This window comes from Syngnathus acus, chromosome 1 (assembly GCF_901709675.1).
Source record: "Syngnathus acus chromosome 1, fSynAcu1.2, whole genome shotgun sequence".
Classification (NCBI taxonomy): domain Eukaryota; kingdom Metazoa; phylum Chordata; class Actinopteri; order Syngnathiformes; family Syngnathidae; genus Syngnathus; species Syngnathus acus.
Genome location: NC_051087.1, coordinates 978092 through 992543, shown reverse-complemented (window position 1 = coordinate 992543; position 14452 = coordinate 978092). Strand labels below are relative to the sequence as shown.

Sequence of the window (14452 nt, the reverse complement as noted above, 5' to 3'; positions counted from 1 at the left end):
GCTTTCTTTGTCCCGAATGGCCATGGTCCGGCGTTTTTGCGTCTTCAGAAGCCGACTTTTTTGTGGGCCTCCTCGTTGAAGGGTGCCGATTTTCCTTTTTAGGGCTCTTTTACAAAACAAAATGCAGGCTCCCCGTCTTTTTTCAATCACGGCTTCCTCCGACTTTTTTGTGGGTCTGCTCCGGATGGAAAATGTCGTTTTTTTGGAAGTAAAGGCGCCTCACAGCGCTGATTTCTTTGGCCGAAGCAGACATAACGGCAGCTAATTAATTGGAAGGACGATAGGGATCGGGCTTTGCTCGACACTTTCAAATGACTAATATCCTCCCTCTAACGAGAGTTTAAATGAAATGTTTCCATTTTGGGCTCAGCAATAGAATCCCATCATCCCAATTTAAGAGTCTGGCGCCGGAGCCGTGGTGGAGTTGCACCACTTTGCCGCCATCTTTGAACTTGGAGTCTCAAGGTCTGAAATGGGCTCAGGGTGAGTCAGCTGACACGGATTTTGCTTTTGAATTTTGTCATTTCAAGCCAAGTCCATTTTGGAAGTCTTCTCTTTGATTTGAGTCAGCCAACGTGAAAAACAATTAGCTACATGTTTTGAACTTTGTTCTTTTTTTTGGCAGCCACTTACTAAAATCAAAATTTCTGCTCTACACTTTTTTTATGAACATATTTTGTGTGTGTTCAAATCCATCCAAAGAGCCCAAAAATAAGCAAAAATGTTTGTTGGTCCTTTCCTTTCCTTCAATCTATGGAGCAAAATGGAGGCGGGGGGTACGAAAAAAAATGTCCTAAGTCCTCATTGAGGCCGTCGCAGTTTTTCCTGCGTTCCCGCGGGCGCGTGTCAGCTTGAGATAATTCCAACATCTGCCTCGAATAGACTTTCTTACCTTCCAGGCAGGTGGAGCTCATATGAGACCCCCACAAACATCACCCACCCCACCCCGCCATCGCCGCACTGTGGAGGAAAAACACACAAAATATTCTTTTTAATACTCCCCTTCAATATCTTAACCAATATTTGGATTCTACTGCTCTTGATGCGACAATACATGCATAGAGGAGTGAAATACATTCTCAATGAGTGAAAGTTTAGGAAGACAAGAAAAAAAAGCGAAAATGTTACTGACCGCCACTGCACCGACGACAAATTGCCGAAAGACACGACACGATATTCCCGGCGTTCCCAGCAATCGCCGAGCATCCGCTAAGCACGCCTTCCACACAGCCACTGAGTGTCAACTCGGCGAGGGAGAGAGGGAGAAAGGGGAGGGGGGGGAGTGTGTGTGTGCACACAACACACACATGCACATCACAGCAGACGGAGCGAGAGTGAGCGAACGGATCTCGAAGGGTTCGGTTGGTTTTTATACTTCATGCAGATGGGCTCAAGATGATGCAACATGTGCTGATTTGGTCTCGCCCACCTGCAGGGAGGAAGGAAATAGCTTTCAAATGCAATTAACACCTTTCAAAACATTTTGCCACTTGCTGTCATCACGTGTACTGCCAATAGCAGCCTCAATTGATTTTTTATTCTTGTTTTTATATTTTTATATTGTAATTTGATTTTTTTATTTTATTTAAAATTATGAGTTATGTTTCGGGGGAAATTTTATGAATTTAAAATTGAAGTTCCTAGTGGTATCGGTGCTTGGTATCGGTATCGATGACAACTCAAGAGCTGAGTATTCATACTGGGATCGATCGGTCTGAACAAAAAGTGGCATCGAACGGCCCGAGCTTTTTTTTTTAGACTTTTTATGTGGGTCGCCCAGTGAAAGTGTCATTGGGGGATAAATCATTTGTGTCCGGAGGCCGTAAAGGTCAGATTCAGGCCAAAATGGCGGACTTGATGAGACTTTTCGGGAGGTTCTGCTCTGTGCATACAGCTTAAGTCCGGGCCGTCACGTTGGCGACGCCTTTTGTCTCTCGGCCGTCTTCATCCGAACAACAGGCGGGCAGGCTCCAACGGCAAAACGTCTAAATGAGGCCGCACGCGTCTCGGAGCACGCCGCAGCCAAGACGCTAATATCCGCTAGGGATGCCGCGCCGCCGCCCATCGATTGAAATAATTGCAATTTAATCATCGCTCACGTGACCCATGAAATCCTGGCCGGACCTTTGCGCGGCGTTCACGTTGCACACGAGGCCAGCCGCAATGCAACCTTTGCAAACAAATACAATTCGTTAAACGCTGCGTCGCCCATTGCGACATTTTCTCTGTGCCATGATATGTAATATTGATTTGAAATGTAGCAGATCCACTGCTGGGTGGTTTCCCACAGACCCTCACAACACATTTTGCTCAAAAGCTGTGTGTGTGCTGGTCGTTGAGACTAGTCGGCTTCACGGTGTTCCCCCACCGGGAACGATTCATCTGCATCATTTATACATTTTGTTTTCTATCTTTAGAAAGCCACTGACACATTTCTCTTCATGAATTTTTGAAACTATTGTTCAGAGATTACAAAGGTTAAAGACCCCGTCAAGTAAAAAAAGTCTGAAAAAAAATGATAAAATAAAAATCAAGCCGCTGTCTCCACTCTCAAACACGCCCAACCAGGCTGTCCACTGTCAATCCCTTTTGCGAGTTTGTCATGCGCACTACTGCCCCCTACAGGCCGCTTCACTTTTTTTTATTGGAGAGCTTGCCAAACAAACACCGGGGAAACGTAATAAAGCAAAGCCAGCATGTTCTCTTCTTCCCTGCTGTTGTCTCACATGTCCATGAATGCACAACTTCCTTGGACACACACACACACACACAGAGACTGACGTCGTTTGTCATGCGAGTCCCTTCCTGTGCACTCCTGTGTTGTGGGTCAGCGTGGAATCACTGGACGTCCTAATGAAGAAATAAATCATTTGCGTGTATTCCTGGCATAAAGTCCTCGCCACCGGCACGGCAGCTGTTTAGTAAACACGGAGCAGCCTCGGGGAATGAGCCACATGCTGCTTCACCTCAGGGGGGTGGACACAAGTCAACTTGACAGTTAAACAGTCGTCAAGCTAAAAAAAAAAAAAAAAAAAGCTCAAAAACGCTATGAAGTGAATTTACAGGTTTGTTTCCAATGTTTGAAATTATTAATATTTTTGTGGAAGAATTAAAGTCGTAACACCAGATTGTTGTCGTAGACGTGTCGGTGGCCATTTTGACCGACTTGTTCGATCAAGTGCTATGATCGCACTTTTTTCTCTCAGATTAGCATTTCTCATTGTCATTTTTCTCCTGTTAATCTCTCTGGATTATAATTGAAAATGGTTTTGATGAAAGCAAACCTTGCAGCACTCGGAGTACGTGTCCAAGTTTTAAATCGAGGTTAATCAGTAGAAAAGCATTACATCGTTTTGTGCAGGCCAATAAAACATGCGAGGAGTAATGGCGTGCACTGAATCGCTGCGGTTGCAAAAAAAAATGTATGCCGGTAGTCCAACGAACGAAATGATAGGGCAGGATTCATCAATGTGGACGATTAGCCTTCTTTTCATTGTATGCTAACAAGTGATGTTTCTGTGATGGGCTAAACGTGGCATTTCCTTCATGTTTCTCACAACATGCCGCCCAGTGTTGTATCAACGACAACAACAAAGTGTGCGACAAGAAAGACGCAAAGATGGCGTCTCAGCGCTAATTAGCACGTCGCTAAACAAAATGTGCGACAAGAAAGAAGCAAAGATGGTGTCTCCGCTCTAATTAGCACGCTGTCGCTAACGCTGTCACTAAATTGTATTTTCACCACAATTATTTCGTGAGGTGTGCTTGCCTCCTGGTCGACAAAAAAATCAATACCAAGAAAGAAGATGAGAATAAGAGTTCACACCCTCTCCTTCACCTGGCAAGACCTGCTCATTGCATAGCAAGGCGGACGTTGCGTAACAGCTTCCAAGAAAAATCCATAAATCGTAAGCGATGGATTGGCATCGACAGGCAAGAGTGTGTCTGTGTGTGTGTGTTGTAACAACATCGCGTGCACGGACAGGAAGTGATTAGCATAAATCATTCGCATGCAAGAAGGACCACGGGAAAAAAACACATGAATAACATTCTTCGTACACACACACACACAGACACACTTATACAAACACACACCGGCCTATCAAATTTATGCTATTAATTGAATTTTTTGGAGCAAGTTAAACAAACCGTGCAAGCCACGAGGGAGCGAGTCTGCTCAAGCATGACCACACTCTCTTTAAGGTGCACAAACACACACACACACAAATAGCACTTCTCCTTGAATCAGCAGCACACTCATGCAGGCTGATGGCCACTTTGAGTCTGCAGCGTATTTACACAGGTTGCATAATACTAATCGAACGTGGACAAACACAACGTTGTGGAGTGACTGCGCAGGGCAACACAAATTCAACACAACATTGAGGAGTGAGCACTCACACTTGGTGGGCTTTGCTACTTGTCCACAGCTCATGACATCAGCCTGCTCCTGTTTTGGTGAGCAACCCACCTCGAATGACAACAGCTGACAACATTGTGGAATGAGAACGCGTTCCCCAAACTGTCACTTATGAAACAAGTGCATTTTACTTGTGGCGCTGCTGTTTTGGCTAGCAAATGGTCCCAGCACACAATCCTGTGGAGCGACCACACATCCGAGTCTCAACAAGGACTTCTAAGAAGAACGTGGAAAGGATAGCAAAAAGACATTTCAAAATAGCGGGTAAATTAAGAGCTGGTTGTTAATCATGGCCTCGCTGTTATTGAATCATGTCTTCTTTAAATTGTTTTCTCTTTGGTAGCTGCCTTTATCTCGTTTCCACGGAAACTACATTTTAATAGAATATTTGATTCATTGAATTTAATTTTCTTTGTCCTTCGTCTGAAATACCTGCTTTCCCCCTATTTATGTATTTATGTGTATTAAGTACTTATGCAGATAGTATAGGAATGATGATTTTGGTCACACAACTAACGCATTGAAACTTTCAATTCATTCTCTCATATTTGAAATGTTCATTTAATGCAAAAAATATATTTGTTTAAAATTTATATTAAGAAAGAAATGCAAATAATTTGACTGAATAAATATATGCATTATTTGTCATGAATCAATTTAATAATTTTAAAAAATCTTTGTTTCTATTTTTACTTGGCTCTTCCATCTTTTAGCAACACATTCCTTCAACTGATATTTCTATGTAAGTGTTTTGATGTTTGTGCCAGAAGAAAAAAAAAAAGCTGGCATCAAATGTACGAGTGTTTTGTTTGATGGCATCGGGATCCGTTATCCCGTCACGCCATGCTGTTCAGGCATCAATAGCAATAAATGGAGCATTGATTGAACGCCTGTGTCATTTTTGTGGGGCTCTGTTGAGCCTAGCAATGAAAAGAACGAGCGAGCAGGGCCGACGATCAATAGCCATCGATTCGAAAATAACAGCTAATCTCACTTACAAACAGACCTAATGGCGCTCGCTAAACGTGCCCATTGCTTTCAATTACGCATGTAAATGGGCAAGCAAACAAACAAAGCGGCTTATTAGACACGACGGATGATTCCGATTGCGTGTGTGAAAGGGCAAACAGTGTTGCTGCGTGAAAGGAGAAAACCGTACGCAATGCGACAAACAAAATGGCGCCTAGAAAGAAGACGAAACTAAACAAATGGCATAAATTGACAAGCTAGCTGGTTAAAAACGCCAATTTTACCGGCATTACGGCGAAACGTTTACAGAAGTGGACGGACAAATAAATAAAGAACATAATCAAGTTGATCAACCGCGTCAACTTGTTTTGCCTTTTTCCCGCGCGTCCAAACTACTGACGGTGGCCCTCGAGGCACTAAAAGGTCACTGGAATTTGATTTAAATATCATTTTTTCCGATTAATTTTTTTCCTGACGAAACGAGGACGAGTCATTTAAAAACAAGCATAAATATTACACAAGGCTTGCTGATATGGTTTATTGATATGCGTATTAATGATGCGCGGGATGGGAGGATTTGTACGTGTAAACATTTCCATGCGTTGCTCTAATCCCAAGTGAGAGGCAAAAAATAACAGTGGCGCAATGTAAACGCTCAAAACCAACGCATGCTCATAAATATTCTGCATTGGGAAGATTACGTCTTACTTCTTACAACGGCAAGTACATTTGAAATGCAGCATAGAAATAAATAGTGGCTCAAGCGGAAATGTGCAACGACGAAAAAGTGCGAGTCGATTGCGATGAGCGACGCAGAAAGAGTGTAATTCCTCTGTCCAGCGTCCACGTGATTTCTGCCGCCTTTCATGCGGCACGGGAAATGGATCATATCAGCGGCAGCGTGCACTAAATGCACACACGCAGGCGTGCGCACGAGCGCGGGGACTCACGCGCGCGTGCGCGCGCACACTCCCCAGAAAACAAACTGGCTGGCACAACCTGCTGCTGTTTTGATGATAAGAAAAATACAAGACTGAATTTTAACACACGTACACACAAAAGCACACAATTGTGGGCCACTTCATTCGGTACACTTGCTGCAGTTATCTCCTCCTATACATGAGCAAAATGCTCAAAGGGGGCGAAACTACTTCAATGGCAAAAATAAACATTCATCTACAACAGGTTAGTTCCATGCATTGACCGTGTGAGGACCAAATTGTGTTTTTGTGTCCTTACTGTTGGGATCAAAGTGCTTGACAGCATTTAAGACACTTTAGCCCCACCGTGTGGTGACCCAAAGTTCAATGCAGCATCAGCAAAACTATGCCAAAGTACATCCAAAGAGATGAGCTTAAAAGTCCGCTTGCTAAGGCTTCTTCTGCATTTTAGCTGACGTCAGCGTTCTCAAGCTCGGCCTCGTGACAGCGCAACACGGAGGAAAATGACGTCACGGTTCGATAAGGAAACGACGAGACAAAGCGGGGGAGGAGACGTTCGAGCATCTGGTCATAAAAATGAATGAGCCCCCACCCACCCACCTGGGGGCGCTCGTTTTATTCGGTGTCAGTGGAAAGTGTTGCACTGCGAGGGCGGCCGCGTTTGTGACGCACGTCGTGAGAATTTGAGATTGTTCTCACGCAGCACAACCGGATGCAAAGCAAGGCCATGCACAAAATCGTCGAACACGCGCACGCGCGCATGTCGATGGACTCACAATTAAGTTAATCAACTTAGTGCACATAGCTGACAGGTCATCCATATTTTTTTGAATGCACTTTTCATTCATCATGTGATGGCCAGTTTTTACTGAAATGATTTCATTAAAAAAAAAAAAGAACGCGCATGCGCGCACACCCAGAGAATTGCTGATATGAAAGCGACTGGTCTGCAGTGGCTCCTTTCATCTCCAAGCATTTTAATGACATGCACATGACTGTACATTCCTGCACAAGATGACAAGACTCCTTGTAGCTGCACACGGACACGCACGCATGCGCACACACACATGCACGCACAGTTTATATCTGAGGGTTTTTTTCTCAGGGGAAACTGAGAAACTTTTGTGGAGAAGTTTGCCGACTGGCTATAAAAATAAAAAAAATAAATAAACGACTCAACTCAATGAGGTCACAAACAAAAATTGACCGACATGTAATTTGTTTGACATATCTATCTACCAGACAAAAAAAGTCTCAAGAAACCATGAGTAAAAAGACACAAGGAGCCAGCCATTTTGAGGTGAAGCGGCCATTTTAAGCTCCTTTGACCGGGTGTCTTTTCAAGGCAAACGTGCTCCATTTCATACAATTGCTATTTTACGAAAGGACAGAAAGCAAGAAGAATTGTAATTTTTTTTAACTTACCGCAACGAAAATGTCAGAAGCACAGTCTTGTCCACATCCAAATCTTGTCAAAGGTTGGACTTTTTCCCATCTTGCAACGGTTATCCAAAGCCATCCATCCAGCGTCCCTTTTAGCTTTTCACTTTCTTTGACAGTGATGAGCTGCCGCACAACCTGCCCCACAAAAACATTCCATTATCCTTTCATTTGCCTGGCAAAGGATCAAGTTAACAAAATCCAACAGAACATGCCCACCCCAAAAAATGGCATCCAAGATTGTATCTTTTTTTTTTTGCTTTATATCAGTGAACCTCATTTTAACATGAGCTGGGATGTTATGGTTAAATTCTAAATCTCTACTGGGCAGAGGGTGTGCAGACTTGTGCAGCCACATTATTGCAATTATCATTTCACCTTTCCAAATGACTTTTTGCGAGTTGTACAGTTTACAGGTGGAAACCAAACTTCTGAAAGGATTTTCCTTGGCTTCATTGTGATATGACTAAAAGCCGCCTTTTGAACGAGGGTCTGTAGACTTTCAAATCAATTGTGTGTTCCAAACATTTTGCCAAGAGGCCTCGTGAGACAAAGAATGACAAAGTATTCAAACAAAATGCTTCTAAAAAACAACAACCTCATAACTGATTCATTGTGTCCTCGTGCAGTTTGAAGCAAATTTTTTTTGACGCACATTGTGGCTCTCGAACCCCCTGACAGCACCACTGACGCCACGGCGACCACAAACCACACCCGCGCGCGCACACGCGCACTGTGTTCCCAAACGCGTAAGAAAGCGCCCTTTGTTTGGTTGTCTTACTTCTAAGAAGAAGCTCTAAGTTGACTTCAGGACTTTGGACTGTTTTTGTGAGGAGGCTGGAAACCAAACGAGGAAAGAGGTCCCAAAGTGAGGCTAAAAAAACCGAGCTAGCAACCGGAAGCCTGCCACACGCTGACGGACACGCTGGTGCGAACACAAAAGGGTGAGACACACAAAAAGACGCCAATAAAAACTTGGGAGTGGATAGTTAAGACAAACACAAAGTGTCTTAAACATGCCTCATTTGCCCCGCCCCAAAAAGGCGCTCAAGTCTCCCATTGGCTGTTTAAAAAATTCAGTACCGCCCATTGGTGGAGCTTTATCGCAGACTTCCGGACACCCCAAAACCGTCGCGTTCTGTACTTCGGTTTCGACCCAGATGAAAGGAAGCGCCTTCACGCACTCACCATGTGGAGGTTCGCGGGCGAGCCGCACCAGCGCTGCAGCGTCGCCGTCCTCGGCCTGCTCGTCGCCGGCTTGCTCGCCATCACTCGCGCGCAGGAGGAGGCGCAGGCGGAGGGAGCCCCGGTGAGCCGCGCGGTTTTTACGGACTACTTCCGACGGCTGAGCCGGGAAAAGAAAGCCACGAGCCGGCCGGGTCGGAGCAGCGTCCCGCGGGAGCCTGGAGAACTTGTGACCGCCGACGACGTGTTCATCGCGGTGAAGACCACCAGCAAATACCACAGCAGCAGACTGGAGCTCCTTTTGGACACATGGATCTCCAACAATATGCAAAGTGTGAGTTTCTTAAGCTATCATTCATGCTTCGAGCACCACCACACACACTTCTTCAATGATTTATTGACATAATTGACGCAGTTTGTGACTTGAAAGTAAAATGACATCCCTAAAGATTTTTTGTTATTATGTCACTCAAATAGTGCGCGCGGTTCATTGATTAAAAATGTTCGGCACATTCCAGGCCCATCAGTGTCAATTCAAAAAATAAATATTCTCGACTTTTGCTCAAGTGACATTTTAGCTTGGCTCTTTGGGGTGAAAACTAACTCGCTTAAGTGAATAGTTATTTATGAGGCCGGTCGGATCACGCCGCAGGATTTCCTGAGTCGTAAAACGGCTCGGAGGTCACGCTGGGGTGCTTTGAAGCAACGGGCCTCTCCGCATTGTAAAACAACACGGGCGGTCTTGGCCCTTTTGTGATGCGTCACGCGAGAGCAAGAGGTGACGAGCGGCTGCCGAATTCCAAGTAACCTCTTAAATGTCATCTATTCACATGCACAAAAAAATGATGTCGTTGCGCCAAGTGACAAAGTGCCACGATCCTTTGATTTGTTGCAGAAAACTTTCAATACATTACAAAAAACAACTGGAAAATATCGGATTAGTCATGACGAACAAGTTCAACATGAACACGAACTGGAAAAATTGATTTGCAATAGTTCATTTGTTGTTATGGCTGTAAAATGACTTCCAATTTTCTTATTTTTAAATGGACGCCTCCCATTCTGTAGCTATATTGTTTGTGTGTGGGTGTGCAATCAGCTGATTGTGTGTGTGAGAAGTTCTCACGATCGAGCATTACCTGTTTCCCACGCACACCTACGTGCTTGAAGAATGCTGACTCGTGGAAATAATGCGCAACACACACACACACACACACACACACACACACACACACACACACACACACACACACACACACATACACACACACACGCGCACCCTGGGAACCTCAGCTGATTTCTCTTGGGAAGTGCCAACTGTGGCTAATCACACACACGCATTTCAATGTTAATATAAGAAAACTAAATAAGTAAAACTGAAAATTTTTCATCAACGGAAGATACATTTAATAGATTAAACTAACACTGCTAATGCTAATCTGCATTGCAGCTCTGCTTACCTTTTGCCCTTGACATGACGGCGGCTCTTGGTCAGTCACGCGCTGATCAAAGCCTGCGTGGGGGCGGGATGATGCAAATTAATCCAACTATGATGAAATCATTTTGGACACATTTTCAGAAATAACCCAAGATTTACTTTGGTTGTTTAATTTCACACTTGATGGTAATGGTAAGTACGCCAGATGCAGACAAAAAAAGTCCGTTTGCCATCTGCCACATTGCAAATCAAATTCTCCCATTGGTACGGCTACCGCAGGTGCCATGAAATGATTTATGAGCGTCTTGTGACGCTTTAAGCCTGTGATGCGCTCTTTTTACACTTGTCATAAGACTGCTGCCAGACAAGAACATCATCACATTACTTGAGGAATGCATTTAAAAAAAAAAAAAAACACACACACACAAAAAAAGCTTTTAGCTCCAGAGTGGAGGTTTGGTCGACTTCCTGTGGAATCTCAGAAGGGTCTGCTTGGCGAACAAATGAAGCAAAGAGCAAATATATTTGCAAAAACAAAACAGACAGAGAAACAAAAACAAATACGGACATTTGCAAGAGCATATACATAGCCACCAAAAGACGTGGACGTACATGAAGTCAAATGGCAATCAATTGATGTTTTTTTTTTTGTTTTTTGCCACTTGTGCAGACGTACGTGTTCACCGACGGCGAGGACGCGGCGCTGAGGAAGCGGATGGGTGAGTAACGCGCACAGATAGCGCTGCTGCGGGCATCAGGAAGCAGACGAATGCTGACTTTGTGTTTTCCATGGCGAGCCAGCAGACAGGAAGTCAATGTCATATGGGATTTTGTGTGGCCTGTGACACAGAAAAAAAGAACGGGGTTGAAGTAGTAACTAACATTTGAAGCTAATGTTAGCGATAATGTTGGAAGCTAACTTCACAGGCTAACATTAGATGCTAACATTAGACTTAACTAATGAGATAAATAAAATGTAGGGAGTATGTATGTTAGTAGTAGCATGTCAGCAAAGGATTAGCTAGCTCTGGTAGCCAGTCGTTTTGACGGCACGATGTGTATTTTTAACTGCGGTGAAATGAACACGCATTAAGACACGATGATGTCGTTGCGGTCCTAAGGTGTTCACCTGATCAACACCAACTGCTCGGCAGCTCACAGCCGACAAGCGCTCTCTTGCAAAATGGCCGCCGAGTACGACGCCTTCCTCAACTCCGACAGGAAGTAAGTTACACAATGCTGCAGGGGCGCTAATTGCTAGCATGTGCCATAGATATGATGCTAACGGTGTTATGGAAATACTACAACTCTTGGTGTTACAAGGAAATAAGTACGCCAAGTGTTAAAGAATTATATCTATGCTAACTTCTATTTTGTGACAAAGTATGCCAAGTGACAGCACTGGCAATCTCCTAAAAACCATAGACTTTTCACAACTAATTGCTAACCTGCGCGGTTGTAGGTGGTTTTGTCACATGGACGACGACAACTACCTGAACATGGGCGCCCTCTTGAGGCTGTTGTCGCAGTACAGCCACACGCAGGACGTCTACATCGGGCGACCCAGTCTGGAGCACCCGTTGGAAGCCACGGAGACGCTCCCTAATGCTAAAATGGTACAACGTTAGCAGATGTTAGCACTTGGACATAGTGGTAATTAGCAAATTCACAATGTACTACACTTAGCATAGCTACAAGTAAAGCAGAATTGACATAGTGGAGTTAAGACTGAACAGAAACACAACCGGTCAGCATCGAAGTTCAGAAAGCTAACCACTGTGTGTGTGGGTGTGTGTTGTGCAGAGGAAAGTAGTTTTCTGGTTCGCCACAGGGGGCGCTGGATTCTGCCTGAGTCGCGGCCTCGCCATTAAGATGCAACCTTGGGCTAGGTATGACGTTTTGGGGTGTGTGTTCCTATTCTCACCTTAACTAAACTCGTCATCCATTTTAGCGAGGGCGCCTTTCTGTCGACCGCCGAGCGTATCCGTCTGCCGGATGACTGCGCCGTCGGTTACATCGTGGGGGCGCTGTTGGGCGTGGGCCTCATTCGCTCGCCACTCTTCCACTCGCACCTGGAGAGCCTGGCACTGTTGACGCGGGTGCACGAACAGGTGACCCCCCGCCCTCACACACACGCCACTGCTTACTTATTGGATTATTGTTTTGATTGTATTTAATTGAAGTCTGTATGCTTTTGATGATTTAATTAGGTGACTCTCAGCTACAGCAATGAGAAAAACACCATCAATCTCAAAGGACCGTTTTCAATACAACAAGATCCAACAAGGTAACATCGATTTTTTTTTTTTAAATATATCATTTTTGTCAGCGGTATCACTACTTGTTTGTCCTACTCGTGCATTTTGTACACGGGCTGCGCTCATCTGTCTGTCTCTTGCAACTTGTTCCTGGCTTTCTTCATTGTTGATGTCAGCTTTTGTGAAATGGCGCCTTGCCTTCCAGGCATTGTGACACTCACTTCCTCCATTTTCTTTTGTGTGTGTGAGTTTAGGTTCATGAGTGTACATTGTGTGTTGCATCCACACACACCCTGGTGCCAGCGCTGAATGCAGCCAGACGAGAAAAAAGAAAAGAAATCTCCCATTTTGGGAAATGAAAGCGCCAAAGAATGTGGGAACAGACGTGAAGGACATGAGGGACGTTTGTCCTCAGGCCTGAACGAACCAAATCAATGAGGAGTCCAATTTTTGGGGCGTGTCTTAAGAGCTTTTTGGAAAGTTTACTGCCAATGTTCGAAGTGACAAACCACATCATTGAGTCACTCTTCATACTTGACAAATGCTTTTGTTTTTTTCATCCAAAGCCAAGCAGTCATTTCTCTTGTTTTCTGTAATTATTTTACTGCGTTTTAAGTCATTTTTCACGTTAACGGTTTTCTTTCTGGACAACTCACCTTAAAAATCGCTTTGTTTTATTTTATAAATGCAGAAAACCATGTTCTGTTAAAAAAACTAGAGCTAGCTAGTGTCAGAGATGAGCTAGCTTGTGTTCACACGCATTGCAGCTACTTCGAGGTGAAAAAAACAACAACTTTCATTGCGTATATTGGATCATTCAGACAGCTGTAACATCAGCTGCTGCCGTCTGTCACGTTGTAAAAAAGCTCCATTGTCTTTTAATATCTGGCACGCCACGCTGGACGCGGCTGCTAGCACATGTTGGCTACGCTCATCCTTTAAACACAAACTTCTGTTCAGCACACAAAGGCTTCGTTTTGTGTGGAAACTAATTGAATTAAGCATTGATGGAAGCTGCATCGTACGATAATGACGCCGTGTTACATTGGAAAGTGATCGTTAGCTTAGCACGCTAAATTAGCTTGTTTGGCTAGCAAAGGGTTACACGACAATGCTAGCAATCAAAAGTGTTTTTGTTGTGTTGTTTTTAAGGAGAATAGGATAAATATATTTCATTCAGGTTGTTACGAGACTGAGTTTCAGTATAAAGTTTCGCTCCTAGTTCAAAGTTGTCATCACACCCGTCCGCTTTAAACAGCAGTTTATGATGACTCATCAAACTTAATATAGAATAGCAGATTTATCAAATGGTAATGTGTTACAAGTGTCTTTTTTAAAAGGATGAATCCAAAAGTATTCTTTTAAAGGAATCTTTTGAAGCTTCCAAATGACTCACATTGGGTTGTCATGCATGAATAACGTTTTGATGAATTGCCTGCCATATGTGACAGACACACGCTCCAGCATCTGGAATCTAAGTCCATTTACTGATGATGAAATAAAACATTTTGCTCAAATGGCAGCTGAATGGGGTCAGAAGTTTCTAAGAGCTTGGAATGGAATTTCACTTGACTTTGTGATCTATTCCAGAATGTAAATTTGTGCCAATTTTAATTAAATCAACAATTTCTAGGTATTTATAGTTGGAGTCTTGATATCCTGACGGCCTTTAGATTTTTTGTTTGTTTGATTTTAACTTAAATTACTACTACTTAAATACTACTGTGTTACAATTAAATTATTACACTAAAATACTTACCGGAGAACTTCTCGCAGAAGTAACTTAAGCTATTAGCCAGCA

General features: G+C 43.8%; 1 protein-coding gene and 2 long non-coding RNA genes across 3 annotated transcripts; 1 reads left to right on the top strand and 2 right to left on the bottom strand.

The window, feature by feature from the left end:
* Window positions 1-47: 47 nt before the first annotated feature.
* On the bottom strand, window positions 48-9044 carry LOC119119608. Its single transcript, XR_005097362.1, has 3 exons — window positions 8959-9044; window positions 7756-7908; window positions 48-960 (listed from the first exon to the last, which is right to left on the bottom strand). It is a non-coding gene; the product is annotated as an uncharacterized LOC119119608 (long non-coding RNA).
* Window positions 8894-14173, top strand: LOC119119599 (beta-1,3-N-acetylglucosaminyltransferase lunatic fringe-like). Its single transcript, XM_037246068.1, has 8 exons — window positions 8894-9289; window positions 11064-11112; window positions 11515-11617; window positions 11856-12009; window positions 12197-12282; window positions 12345-12504; window positions 12604-12680; window positions 12906-14173. The coding sequence occupies exons 1-8, from the start codon at window positions 8960-8962 to the stop codon at window positions 12958-12960; spliced, it is 1014 nt and encodes a 337-aa protein (XP_037101963.1). The 5' UTR covers window positions 8894-8959; the 3' UTR covers window positions 12961-14173.
* Window positions 10229-12014, bottom strand: LOC119119615. The gene is made up of 4 exons (XR_005097363.1): window positions 11887-12014; window positions 11070-11232; window positions 10416-10468; window positions 10229-10278 (listed from the first exon to the last, which is right to left on the bottom strand). It is a non-coding gene; the product is annotated as an uncharacterized LOC119119615 (long non-coding RNA).
* Window positions 14174-14452: the final 279 nt, after the last annotated feature.

Excerpts from the sequence above, each read along its gene's own strand:
- LOC119119599 (XM_037246068.1), top strand. The coding sequence starts at position 8,960 with ATGTGGAGGTTCGCGGGCGAGCCGCACCAGCGCTGCAGCGTCGCCGTC. Across the intron at positions 9,290-11,063 it reads TCTCCAACAATATGCAAAGT|ACGTACGTGTTCACCGACGG; the intron begins GTGAGTTTCTTA and ends CCACTTGTGCAG. Across the intron at positions 12,681-12,905 it reads ATACAACAAGATCCAACAAG|GTTCATGAGTGTACATTGTG; the intron begins GTAACATCGATT and ends GTGTGAGTTTAG.